At 43.3% G+C, this 14,835-nt stretch overlaps 1 protein-coding gene across 1 annotated transcript; it reads left to right on the top strand.

Moving 5' to 3' along the window:
* Positions 1-6,322: 6,322 nt before the first annotated feature.
* Positions 6,323-14,626, top strand: LOC144734445 (tripartite motif-containing protein 3-like). Its single transcript, XM_078617032.1, has 4 exons — positions 6,323-7,574; positions 7,995-8,198; positions 11,953-12,252; positions 12,881-14,626. Exons 1-4 carry the CDS (start codon positions 6,381-6,383, stop codon positions 13,316-13,318), a joined length of 2,136 nt encoding a protein of 711 aa, XP_078473158.1. The 5' UTR covers positions 6,323-6,380; the 3' UTR covers positions 13,319-14,626.
* The last annotated feature ends 209 nt before the right edge of the window (positions 14,627-14,835 follow it).

Genomic DNA, 14,835 nt, shown 5'->3' with positions numbered 1-14,835 from the left:
GTTACACCAGCCCACAGGGGATTATTGTGTCCGTCCGTCGTGCATCAAAAAATGGGAGGGTTGGGGCTGGGTGGAGAGGGGAGGGTGGAGAGGGGCTGGGTGGGGAGGGTGGGGAGAGACTGGATGGGGAGTGTGGTGAGAAGCTGGGTGGGGCTGGGTGGGGAGAGGTTGGTCACACCGGCTTGTGCCCGCCTTCACAGTCGGCCATATTTGCGGAATACACCACGCCGCCGTTGACCCTGCCCATTGAACGAGCAACCCAACGTTCCTACCAGCTCCCTCCGCAGGAATGTGTTATTTGTTTGTACACGTAGTGACGTGGTGATCCATGCGCTGTTAAAAGCTTTCATTTCACCGTGATGTTCTCCCCAGGTGAGAATAGAAGTGGTGTTTAACGATATGCCTTGTTGAAGCCCGGCAATCATTGCATAACGTTCCTGAAGTGAATTTTCACCTTTTAAAAAAAAACTAATTTACATTACAAGCGAAGAGGAAACATCACGCCACATTTTGTACGCAACCGACCACAAACCTTTACACCTGGCTCAGGTTTTCGTTTGAACCGCATTTTATTTAATAGTATTGAGTGGTGGCACACTGCAGTATAAATCCGGTAACTTGACTTTAATTCCTGGCCACGGCTACCGTCAACGGTGGGTGATATATGAAACGGTCCTGGTAAGCTCCTTCCTTGTACCAACCTGATCTGCGCAGCATGTGGAAGTATGGTCAAACAAACCCAATAACTGATGTGGCATCAGGAGGCCTTCATCTGGCAGTGAATTCACAAAGGTCTGCACTTTATTTTAACGAAATTCATAAAAAAAGGAAATTATGTGAATTTATTGTTTGTTATTCGAGGCAAAAAGTGGTCCCAACCATAGTAATGTGGACTGTCAGAAATTGCTCAGGGTTGCCACGGAGGATGAACACCACCAATTGATCGTGTAAGGAAACGTATTCTTTTTTATCACCCTTTTATTCAACGTACAATATTTACGGTGTTTATTCATTGTGTTGTATAGTGTAAAAAACATCTCTGTACGGGTGGCACTGTGGCAGACCGACTGGCTTCCATTTAAAAGGTAAAATCCTGGTTGAATGTCAACTCAACCTGTCATAGATCTGGGGTAAATAAAATGTGCCAATATGCTCATTGCACAATTGGAGTTTGTATACTGTATTTGAAGAGACTTGCAAATATGAACCACTGTCCAAATAACAAACATTTGAGGTGGTGCTTATGCCAGAAATGTCATTGGCAGCATTTACATTTCTCATTGACAAAGGACTGTTTGCTCAGATGAAAACACTTTGAATCAGGAACGAGCGTTAGCAGTGGCACCGTCTAGTTTCAAGGCCTAATAATTTATTAATCCATCACACTCGTGTTGTCAGGATTTTAAATATGCACACATGTGTAACCTTAACAAATGAATACACTTACAAACGGAGTGTGTCTGCGCAAGAGTTGGCTCCGACTTCTCTAAATAGTCACGTGGGTTTGTTGTTCAAATTATAAAACAAGTCCTGTTGATTTTGTTTTCCAGCAAGTCCATTCGAAACTTGCCTAAACTAAAGACGACGCGCTGCAACATAGTTGATGAGCAATGTGGCGGCACCGTATAAAGGTGTCTGCATTCTCACCCTTTGCCAGTCCTTTTAGAAAACGTGGATTGTTCCCAACAAGCGATACAACCTAAATACTTCCCAGCATTAACATGTACTCCTGTAATTGATTAGGTGTGTTTGGTCCGTATTTACTTCCTTTGTCCCGTTTCTTTTTGTCTGCTTCTTATTTGAACACATGTGATGTAGTGAGGAAACCCTTGACAACATTGTGTGCATCTTCATTTTTACATACAAATGGAATTTGGATAAATCTCATTTCACTGGTTGGTGGCACTGTGGTGAGAGCACTCGACGTGGAAGATCACAATCATCTTTAGTTGAAAGAATCATAAAGGAATAGGGCTCCCTGATAGACTTAATAAGTGCAACTTTTACCCTGAAATTGAACGCAAACTCTTCTCCTGAACAGCAGAGAATAGGACAATGTTGCATCACCGTGGGCATGGATTGTGTGCTTATATTTATCCCGCATGAACAAAGCGCAATGAACAAACCCTTGCCGGCCACATACGGCAGAACGGGAAACACAATTGAGAATAAGCCAAAATAATTTTATCATCTTCTCCAAACACCGAGTGGGGCTCCATATTATGCATTGGGGACAATAAGGATGGCATTGGGCAATAGACAAAAAAAACATACAGCATGTGCTCCTCGCTCATAAATACAAATACACTTGCGTATGAAACACTTTTCCATGAAAATCATGCAAATGTATGCATGTTGAACTTCTTTCGCACCATATGTAGCCGACCATGCGAATCGGAGGTGCCGGGAAAGCAATGCGAGTTATTTGGAGAGTGTATTGAGCCTCGAAAGCCACCAATGCATGCACTTTGGTGCCTAATATTGGTACCGATGCCATGCACGTCCAGATGTACTGGACAATATGTGAAAAAGAGCGTCATAGCTCGTCGGCTTTCTCCAGTATGAATAAATAATTCTTATTTTGCTTGCTCTGCCGATCCCCGTTCTCTCCCCCTCAACGCCTCTCTCGATCCACGCCCTCTCCCTCCCCGTTTCCCATGTGCCTCTTTTCCTCACCCTCTCTTTCAACTCTTTGTCTCGCTCTTCTCCTGTTTCTGCTGCTACTCGTTACCAGTAAGGCTCTGCGGTAACACGCCGACGACCACACACGGTCCTCTGTGTCATTTGCAGTGCTGTAAATCTGCACGGTCGAGGCATGCAATATGTATAATTAACATAGTTGGACCATTATATTCGCGTTTACATAGAGTTTGTTCTCCTGGAGGTGTTGGAGCAGAGCCATTTGGCGTTGGATTTAAGCCACAGCAAGGAGCTGCCAGGTATTGCAACAATTACAGGTTTGGAAACATTACGTTTGTAACATAATTAAAGACCACATGTGCAATTCACCTGTCGTTACATAGCCTTACTCACATTGTTATTTGATTAAATGTCACACAGAGGTGGTATTACATTTTCGAAATGCATTAGACAATTTTTGGTGTATTTAGTCACTTAATGTTATGCAATGTATAATTGATTTACCGTGGCTACCTGCATATGGTGTTATAATATAAGGGAGCGGTAGTGTAGCGGTTAGCGCACTGCGCTATGAACCCGGCGACTCGAGTTAGATTCCCGCTCACGGCCAACATCAGTGACGATTATTTGAACCGGTCCTGGGCCTCCCTTAGGTCGACTCAGCCTCAAATGAGTACCTGGCATGGTGTGTAAATATCGCCACTCGGGAGACAAAGGCGGTCGGGCGTGGTGCTGGTCACAAACCCCTCGTGTGCCGTGCCGGCCTTCATAGGTGCTCGCTAGCAGCACTTGCCCCAATATGGTGAGTTAAGGCTATACGAGTGATCTTTGTCTTTGAATGGTGTTATAAACCGTTTAGTATTGTAATATTTTCGTTATATTATTGTGTATTACATTATGCATCTACTGATACAGAAACTATTATACTTTTACCATTACAGTGCCTAGCACCATTTATCTGAAACTGAATGGGCTTTCATCTGGCTAAAGAGAAAATGATTAAAATAAAAATATGCATACTAGCTTATATACCCGGGCCAATTTTTTTTTTCAAAACTATTATAAAAAATCTAACAGCAGTGCATACTGACTGTGGTGGTACCTGCTATGATTACAGCAGTGCATAGTGACTGTGGTGGTACCTGCTATGATTACAACAGTGCAAAGCGACTGTGGCATGTTTCACGTGCTCGTCATCCATTGAGCTTGCCCGGTAACAGAACTTGCTCACCAATGAATAATGGAGCGAGGCTGGAGGTGGCTAAGGAGGGTGAAGCGATATGCTTGTGTTAAAGCAATTGGCCGACACTGATGGGCCCTACATTCAAATCTCAGGCTCCAGCCAAGATCAAACAAGGATTCTCACGAGTAGTGCATTTTGTAGGCCTTAACCCTTTCAATTACTGCTAAATAAATGTCCATGTATGTATGTATGTTGAACTTATTTGGTACTGTGCGTAGTCAACCGTGTTAACCGGAGGTACGAATAAGCAAGCATACGTGAAGAGTAGCCAGTTATATTCCCAATGGCGTGATACAGTTTCTTTTATTCGACAATCTGGCATTAAAATGTATGGATTACATCTTCTGAGAACACTAGCTCGGATTGCCAATTTAGTATTCGAGCCATTCGTACCACACATATCTATTACGAAGGCTTCACGTTTCACTGGCAGATGAAGTCTGCCAGTAGGGGGCAATGTTGCTCCCTGGTTCTACCCAATTAAGTACGGTAGTTGAAATATAGAGTACATTTACTAATAGTGTACAGGAGAAGGTATGAGTATTCTTAACCATTCATTGGTATTGAATGAACCTCAGAAAGTCAGTTTCAATAGCAACACCTTTGCAGTTACCGAATTTGCAAACATGCTTATAGCTTAACAGATAGGCTTCCGCAACCAGCATCATCCATAATATAGTTTTTTTATGGGTTAGATCGCGATCTATCCCAAAAAAACCTATAGTATGGAAGCTTATAGCTTGCCATTCGATTGTCCATAGCATAACTAATGTATACTGCATGAGCATTAAAAACGTTTAGTATTGTATAAAAAATACTGTAATAATATTTAATACTCCTCAGATTAACTTTGCATTTGATTTAAAGTTTTCGTGACTGTAGGGATCCATACTCTTTGGTTCTTTCGGTAAAGTCACGTAGGTATAAAAGAGAATAATATATAAAATAAAATAATATTTTATACCTACGTGACTTTACCGAAATAACTAAAGAATTTGCATTTGAAATTGCACTGCATGCTTAATGAATGCACCGTGGGGTTAAAGACAGGTTGTGTTACTGTGCTCCAGCTGTCAATGTGCCGACAAACGCTCTTGTTATATCGAGTACTATGACACACTATTGCATGATTCGTGTTTGGTTTGCATTGCTCAATTGGCTGGCTTAATACTGTGACGGCAATGCCCTATTTATATGCTGGTCACAGCCATGCAAACTAATGCAGCTAGCCACTTAGTTTTTTGTTTATAGGAATCGTTTGTCATTTAAATGATATACAGTATGTGCAAGCACCTGATTTATGATGGTGTTAAAGGCAATACATTTCCTCTACGTATTTTTCAACTGCAAGACTGTGTTTTAAAATAGCATTATTTCTGTGATCTATTTACAAAAAATATATAATGGATATCCTCATATACAGCTGCGTAAAATTGCCAAATGTCACATAAAGGACATGGTAGACATTTCCCAAACATTCTTCAAGGACCTGCTAGATTCTCAGTGTTAAACTAGTTTAGTATTTGCAAGGAAGAATACATTATTCTTTTTTCTAAACTCCTAAAAAAATTCCCAAGGCTTCATTGGATAACATATATTTGATTTCGATTTAAAGCTTTCATGACTGCAGGGATTCATCTTCTTGGTTCTTTCGGTAAAGTCACGTAGAATGGAAATAATAAAATAATAAAAATAAAACATAATAAAATAATTCTCACGACGTTTCGGCCACAATGCACGGCTGCTTGCGTTGTGGCCGAAACGTCGTGAGAATTATTTTATTATGTTTTATTTTTATTATTTTATTATTTCCATTCTACGTGACTTTACCGAAAGAACCAAGAAGAAAATATATATTTGGTCTCACATGGTTTGAAATAAAGTTGTGAAGCTTATGATGATGTAAAAAGTCATGTGTATAATAGTGGGGTCCAGTTGTCCATAGAACAAATACTCATGACTTTTCATAGATCGGTACTTTCACAGAATTGACATTAGATAGGTGTTGCCCTGAATCAATCCTAAAGCATGATATGAATTCGTTAACTTCCGATTGTTTGTTGTACTTTCTGCCATAGTACCATTAGGCCAGATGATTATAATAACGGTGGTGACCAGAAGTGTAGTCACGGGTTAACAGAGTTTATATACATATTTGTTATGAGGTAGCCATATCGGAACATTGAGCCAGTTAATTGAACTCCGTGTTTTGTATTTGATACTTGGCAGTACCTAGATAAAACCCATGCATATGATGGGATAGCACCTTAAAGTCAACACAAATGGGTCAGAAACCAATTTATTCTGACTGCCATCTGACTACCTCACAGCCCAGTGAGTTTTCGAGTCTCACAGCAATTGATGATCATGATTACAATAATGCTCTCTGTGTGATCCCCCAACCGCTCCCTCTAAACCGCTGGATGACTCAGGTGTGCATCGCTGCCACGTGTGAACCACACAGGCTCGAGCCACACGTGCTTGGCTCGTGGGCACGATGAGCCAGCTCATCGAGCAGCTGCTGACGTGCGCCGTGTGCCTGGAGCGCTACCGCCGGCCCCTGCTGCTGCCGTGCCAGCACACATTCTGCGCAGAGCCATGCCTGCAGGGGTTGGTGGACACGACGGGACGCAGTGTGCGCTGCCCCGAGTGCCGTGCCACCCACACCCTGCCCCGAGCTGGTGTCCACGGCTTCCCCTCCAACCGCACCATCACGGGATTCCTGGATGTCCCACTGATGCAGCGGCCGCAACAGGATCAGCAGCAGCAGCCTGTGACGGCAAGGTCGTCGTCGTTGGTGGAAAGGGGCGACCGTGAGGTCAATGTGAGGACGGCCGATGACCCCGCGTCCCGAGCGTGCAAGTGCTGCGGGGAGGTGAAGGGCAGTGTTGGCCTGTCGCTGTGCTACCACTGCGACTGGCACCTCTGCGGGTTGTGCCGACTGTCCCACTCGCACCAGATCAGGCAGGAGATGCACAAGGACGTCCTGCGGCTACGGGGAAGTGGCCAGGTGCTGAGCGACGCTGTCGGGACCCTGGAGGAGCGCTGCACGGACGTGCGGCGGGAGGGCGAGACGGCTAGGTCGGACGTTGCGGCGGCCGTGCAAACGTGCTTGGGGAGACTGCGAGACCGCGAGAAAGCCCTCCTCAACAGCGTGGAGGCGCTCGTCAGCTCCGAGGTGCATTCGCTGCAGCAGAAGAAGCGCAACTTGGAATCCAAGTTGGCCGCGATGCTGTCCTACTGCGACGTGGCCGAGGGCAAGCTGGACGGGACCAGCGGCGCTCCCCTGGCCGAGGAAGAGCTCTTCAAGCTGCACAAGCAGCTGCGGGAATTGTCGACCCTTGTACAGCATCAGGGCTGCTCTGTCCCGACCCAGGTCATCACGTGTTCTTTGCAGAACGTCACGCAGCTGCTGTCCAACATCGACAGCTTTGGGCACGTGACCGTAGGGGGTCAAGCCGATGGGCATCACAGTGACAGCGCAGGCTCCTTAATGTCCGACCTTGATGCGTTTTTGCCCACGCTGGTAGTGTCCAGGGACTCCCAGAATTCACTGAATCCGGCGGTGAGAAGGCTGAATTCCTTGCCTCCAGTGAGGGCGACACGAAGGGGGCCACTAAACCAGAGGACTGACAGCCGTGGCGTTCACATCTACAACGGAGTCGACGTGGAAAGACAAGACAGCACACGGGTATGGAACATAACGCGCAGCTAAGTTTAAGCAGACTTTATTTGCCTGGGTGGTGCTGTGTTAGAACAAACTTGCTCATTCAAATACTTGTCAGGATTCACCTCCGCCCATCATCTTTTTATAGTCAAGAAAATGAATATCACTTTGTAAGAATCAAAACGTGGTTGTTATATTGAGAGATGGGCTCCTACTTCAAAATGTGGAAATTCCAACACTTGGCTCAGCCCATCCTACTTTGGATATCCTGGTCAGCTATGGATAAACTAGCCCCCCTTTGCATAAGTTCACATTGTGCACCACTGACTTAGAGTTACCAAAATGAACACCACCCAATGCTTTTTGAATGTTGCAAATGTCTACCAGGTAGTGAACGGCGATTAGAGCAAGCAGCCAGCACTAACATGCGGGGCAAATGGGCAGCAGGTGTCGTGTGTCCAGGAGGACGGCAGCTCTTTGTGGCCGAGCGGACGCCGTCTCCTCCAGCACTACCAGCAGAAGGGACAGCCGCGCCTCCGGTTCGGCTGCAAGGGGACCGAGGAGGGCCGCTTCACATGGCCCCGAGGCCTGGCCGTTACGCCTGAGGGGCATCTCATTGTCGCCGACAGCAGCAACCACCGTCTGCAGGTGAATGCACGCTCCACACTCGGATTACAGCTCCCCTGCATCGTCCGAACTGCCAGAGGCACGATCTAGTGCAAAGAACGCACGCATGCACGAATGAGCGAATTATTCCAACGAGTAGGAACCATGAATGGTAATAGTCAGCGATTATCAAAGCACATCATCTATACAGTTGCAATACTGATCCATTGGATGACTTGACATTTTGAGTTTAAGGGACATCATGGAATTTTTTGTAACCTTTAAAGTTGGTTAACTCCATGTGGTTTTATGTAAAAAAAAAATACTTGAGGGTCTGTCTATAGTTGTCATCACTTCTTGGGATAATCTTGCACAATAATACAGACATCTGATGAATATATTAAGTGTATACACATCTGATGAAAATGTGTAGTGGAGATGAAATGGTCATTGTTAATTATGTATATTAAAACAAACTATGAGCATGAAGTATTTGTATATTTGTTTGCTGAGTTTTCAAAACAGTTGACTTCATAATACAGGGTGTTTAAAAAAATATTGACCCGATTTGAAATCGCTATATCTCTGCAACCACGAACCGCCCATGAATGAAACTCTTACCACTTGAAAGGGCGGGGCATAGAGTTTCAAATGATTACCGCTAGATGCCTCTCCCAGCGCACAAACAGTCCCTAGCCTCAGTCATTCGCAAGATGGTGACCCCACAACACAAGGCGTTTTGCGTTCTGCAGTTCAGCAAGATTGAATCCGTAATTGCGGTGCAGCGTGCGTTTCAATGGCGTTTTGGCATTGATCCGCCAATGTCAAAGAGCATTCGTCGTTGGTACCGACAATTTGAGGAAAACGTGAGAAGAGAGGCGTTTGGGACAAATTCAACTATCGTCTCGATGTTGTCTGCAGGTGGAGGGGACATAGGGCATTTTTGAAATTGGGTCCATCTTTTTAAAACACCCTGTATGTAGAATTCTGAAACCAATAAAGGTAAAATAAGACATGGACCTTAGTGTGATCTTGTAGGTGATATAATGGATACTGCCAACGATTTACATTTCTTTTTTAAAATATACATATTTAACATCCACCTAATTAGAACTAACATAATAAACAATAAATATAGCAAAACTCATCTAACATACCAAGTGGAAAAAGTGCATGTTTCTCATACAGTGCTGATGGCATTGAAGTTTATTTTTTTCTAAAAATAATTCTACAAGAACCTTTAAGATGCAAGTGACCAAAGTGTAATGTTTGTCGTTCCACTAGTGAAATTACTTCAAATATGTGAAACTTTGAAAAAGCTACGGTAGCACTTTGAAGGGCCTCTAAGTGGACGATAATCGCATTATAGGTGCCACCTGCTCTGTCCTTGAGAGCGGGCAGTGCAGTGGTGCACCGGTTAGCGCACTGCACTACGAACCCAGCGACACGAGTCCGATTCCCGCTCATGGGCAACACCATTGGTGTTTATGTGTCGACTCAGCATCAAATGAGTATGTGGTGTGGTGTGAAAACAACGCGACTAGGGGATAAAGGTAACCAGGCGTGGTGCTGGCCACCCACTCCCTCGTGTGCTGTGCTTGGCTTCAAAGGTGTTCGCTAACAGCACTTGTCCCAACAGTCTGTTAAGGATATATGGGGGATATTTGTCTTTTGCACATGAGAGTTCACGGATCTCAAGTGAAAACATTTATTTTAGAATTATCTCTTCAATTGTCAGTCAGGCTGTAACACGAGTGAGGTAAATTGAATGGGCTCTTGAAATGAAATGAAATAGGCCATTTAATGTCGCTGTAAAGATACAGTCGTGTACAAACTACACTAAGTAAAACATTTAAGACACAATAACACTTTGCTTCTCATCGGTTAATAATTTTTTTTTTGTATTTGCATCAAGCCAAAGAGTGTAATAGTCAATCATCAAGATTATGCAGTTAACAATGTAAATAATATGGATTAAAGACACTAAAAGCCCAAAGAAATACTTGTCCGTCATATAACACGTTTTTTAACATTTTCAGTAACCTCAAAGAGGCATCATAACAATGAATGAGCCAACAAGCATCTTTACTTCATTATTGCTCATATATTTTACCATCATCAGCAGCCATAGTCAATCCACTACTGGATGAAGGCCTCCCCAAGCCAACTTGCATCTCACAATCCTGTGATGCAATAATCCACCTCGCACCTGCACACAATCTGATTTAATCACTCCATTTCCTTGGTACATGTCCTCTTGCCTGTACTTCATTCCTTGTGCTGCAACCCCATTATTATTCTTGACAATCGGGCATCATCATCCCTTCTCGCATGCATAGGTTTTCTCCGGGTGCTCCAGTTTCCTCCCACTTTATACACATATTTATGCAAACACTCATCATTAATTGGCTGAAAACATCTTAAAGTAAAGACCCAAAATAGCAGGACCCTCTTGAAAAAGAGTCTCACGACTCAGTGTGGCTCTCCTGTATAATTAATCAAATACATTTGATAGCAGTTTGTATGAACTGATTAAAAAAACGTGACACTTTATTCGCATAGGTATGCTACTTTTCACTACCAATATCAGCTTTTCAAAACAAAACTTGCTCTCGTTCACCTCTTTATTGCATCGTGTTGATTTCGGTCTGCCTTTAATAGGTGTCTTAGGTATACACGATACTGTATTTTCCAGTTTTGTCTATTGGACAGATATCTCCAATTGTATAGCAAACTTGTTGTGCATGAGCTTTCTTTTTGCTCGTAATTATTCCAAGACTAACTTTGCAGCCTTGCCTTATTAAGTTATTTTAACATTTTCTGCAGTCCATTTAAATTGGACGTAATAGTGACGGCGTCACCAGACAATCTGAGATTAGATTTGCTTTAAACTTAAGTGCCAGACAATGTAAGGTTCAACAAACATTAATGTTAGCGATATTGCACGTAACAAAAGATATATAAATATAAAGCCACTTATCTTGTGCAATTACTTATTGCTGTGAACAAGATACCAGCGACAAGTTAGTCATGAAAAATAAATTCTGTTGCTAAGCCAGTGTGAACAACAGGTGCTTACATTTCACTCAAGAATCAAAGAAAATCTAAAGGTTGTCTGATGTTTGTGTAGAGCCACATTAACTATTGAGAGTGGCAGACCGAAGGTGTCCAAATTTTAATTACCAGCTCGTGAATAATACAGGTGTGAAGGTTATGGCTCAAGTTCACGTGCATGGGAGCACACTACAGCTCCAAGGTCATATTGTTATGTTTCCATGGTCACACATAGCAGAAGCAAGTGTTCAGTGTTAACAAATCCTCCAACAAAACAAGAGGTTAAGGTAACACTTCAGCACTACTCAAATATCTCTCGAGAGGGCCCCACTCAGGAAATGTGTACTGGCATAAATCATTGCAAGGAAGCCAGCGGTCTTTTTGCATTTCACAGCGCTTAAAGAATGGTGGTCAAATATGCCAATTAATACCATACATACTTGCTCAAATCATATTACTCTAATACCAAACATATAGGATGTGGAAAGCAGATTTAGCTAAAAATTGTTGTTACCTTTATATCGGTGTTCTGTCAATACTCTGATTTATTCACACAAATAAAGAATATCCAAACATCGTCATGCAGAACCCCTTTGAAAAAATGTCCACTAATTAACGATTAGTGTTGTTATTATCATGAATGCTGATGGGTGCTCACTTTGTTCAGCCGAGGAGTCCCACCATATGGCTATCCAGCCGCCTATTGCATTCTACGGTCTGCTCCTTGTCTGGCTCCTGGCAGGTGTTCGACTGGAGTGGAAGGTTCATCCGGGCCATCGGCTCGCACGGCTCGGGTGATGGCCAATTTGACTGCCTCTCGGGCGTAACAGTCAACGCTCAACTGGGCCTCATCCTCGTGGCTGACCGCTACAACCACCGTGTGCAGATCTTCGACCGCACAGGCCGATTCCTGCGGGCATTCGGCAGGGAGGGTGCAGGACGTGGACAGCTCAGCTACCCGTGGGGTGTGGCGAGTGACTCTTCGGGCCTCGTGTATGTCTGTGACAAGGACAATCATCGTGTGCAGGTCAGTGTCAGATCTTGAACTCGATAAATTTTTGTTTTGGAACCAGAGAAGTTTAGAATTGAAGAGATTGTGTGGATAATGCTTGGGAAATAAAAACGTTTGTTGTGGTAGATTGGCGGCTTAAAAGGCTAATGCTATCCCAGCTATACAAAAAAAAATGTTCGTACACAATTGATACTTGTTATGTGGCACACCAATTAATATTAAAGAGAGGGTGTGAAAATAACACCATTTAGTTTTAGTTAACAGAGGTCCATTGAAGTGACTGCATTTAGAAAACGGTACCTTTTATAGTTTGTGTCTGATATAATATAGTCTGCTAACTGAACATTTGAAAGGCAGATTCTTTATCTCATGACATTACTCCAAAAAATGCAAAATTACTCTATTAAAATTACCGTTGTGTGGCGCGCGTGTCTGTTTATGACCCGAAGGCAATGATTGATATTCCATATTCATATAGTACTTTTGATTTCCCATATTATTGACCATGCTTGGATGCTGATCGCCAAGTTGACCCTTTTTAATGCGATTGGAAATCGCAACCTTCTCACTGTCATTAGAGTGGTTTACCACAACTACCAACTGCCTAAACGTTCTACCACTGTTCTCCAAAGACTTTCTCCCAACATACGGTCCGCAGGTGTTCTCGCCGGACGGTGTGTTCGTGCGAGGCTTCGGTGGCCCAGGCAGTGGCGAAGGCCGCCTTGACCACCCGCACTACCTCGCCGTCACGCCCCAGGGCCGTGTAGCCGTGAGTGACTGTGGGAACCACCGCGTGCAGATATTTGACCGATATGGCCGCTACATCAGCAAGCTGGGCGATAGCTCGGGCTCGGGCTCTGGGCCCGGGCAGATGCGGTATCCACGCGGCGTGGCAGTGGATCGCTCTGGGAACATCGTGGTTGCGGACAGCGGCAATAATCGCGTGCAGGTGTTCCGGCCCGACGGGACTTTCCTACATGCGTTCGGGAGCTGGGGCAGCGAGGATGGGCAGATGAAGGGGCTGGAGGGCCTGGCGCTGCACGCGGGGGACATTGTTGTCTGCGACCGCGAAAATCACAGGATTCAGATCTTTTAATAAAGCAGCCACCCTACGTTTCTAATATTTCAATAGCCTTGAGGCCAGTCCTGGATGTTATGGAGCATCAATTAGAATGACAGCCTGATAAAAAGGCATGGGTTCACATGGCCTGGTCAACAGACCAATACATAATCACCGATATGCTGCAAGCAATGTTAAGAGTTAATTTCTGATTTCAAAATATGACGTTGGAGACAATAGAACCAAAGAATAATAATCATACTGTAATTTGGTTTCCAATAGGTGGGAGGAATGACTTGGCTTATTTAAGTCAAAATGTATTTGTATTTTCAGTTTAACACATAGGCTTTCGCGACCAGTATTATTCATAATAAAGGTTTTTGGGTTAGATCGCGTTATTATGAATATCGCAACCACCCGACACGGCCAATCAGTATAAAATGTGTCACGTTAACAAAACACCAATTAGTTACTTCTTCAGCCCACTGGTGTATTTGAAGAGTGAATCCACAACATTTAGAATTTGAGTACGACGTTTCGCTGGTAATTACATCCAGCATCTTCAGGCGATTTGCCAGAATAGTGAAGCCATCTACCTGCTTCCGGTCTTAAATAGTGCAGGATGACGCCATCATTGATGAACCTCATCATCTTTCGAGATCTGGCCAAGACTAATTCGAGAATCCATCCAGTTCACTCACCGAGGATAAGAACCAGGCTATAGTCTACATTATAGACTGCCAGTATGCTCACCGAGGTTAGGGAGTATTTGTATATTTTTGTAACATTTTACATCGTGGAATTGTCTTCTCTTAAAATCCACTTTTGGAGTCATGTAATGATTGCTTTTGTGCATTGTATTTCCAGTAATGTATTGACTGTAATTAAACCTCAGTGAAATTCTAATTTGTGTTTACTTAAAAACATACACACTGCAGCCTTAATATATTTGCTTACAGTTGCATATATTTTGTATGTGTCCTATAGTTTTTCAACAACGTTTTTCTACTACGTAAACAGCACTTATACAAAAATGAAGTTAATTGAAAATGTATTTTGTGTCACTTAAAATCGGTGTGGACTTGGCTGTGAGTATAAAACAAAGATTTGTTTTGAATCTGCAGTGCACTTTTATATACCAGTCGAGATAATAGAGCAACAATATGTAAAACAATATTTAATACACAAATACCAGAAGCTTTGTTTATTTCCATGTTTTCCATGAATAATGTTGTAAACTCCTGCTGTCATAAATCAACATATTTTATTGATGCAGTTGGGCCTTTTGAGATTTGGTGTATTTTGAATTTGTTGTACAAAATCACAGCCATCATTAAACCTGCAAGAAAATTCCAGTGCGTTTAACGTGTTTTATATTTCCACTACTCTTGCCAACGCAATCCACATCAATGTCACGAATGTTGTTGAAGTTGCACGGTTTTCTTCTAGTTATATTCATATTTCACAGACCTGCATCGAACTCTAAGAACTGGCTCACATCCCGTGGAAATTATTGGAAAAGTATCTGTTAGTGATTGCCTTCCATCAGTGTT

This window comes from Lampetra planeri, chromosome 1, assembly GCF_965212315.1.
Source record: "Lampetra planeri chromosome 1, kcLamPlan1.2.h2, whole genome shotgun sequence".
Taxonomy (NCBI): Eukaryota; Metazoa; Chordata; class Hyperoartia; order Petromyzontiformes; family Petromyzontidae; genus Lampetra; species Lampetra planeri.
This window is presented reverse-complemented; position numbering and strand designations above follow the sequence as displayed.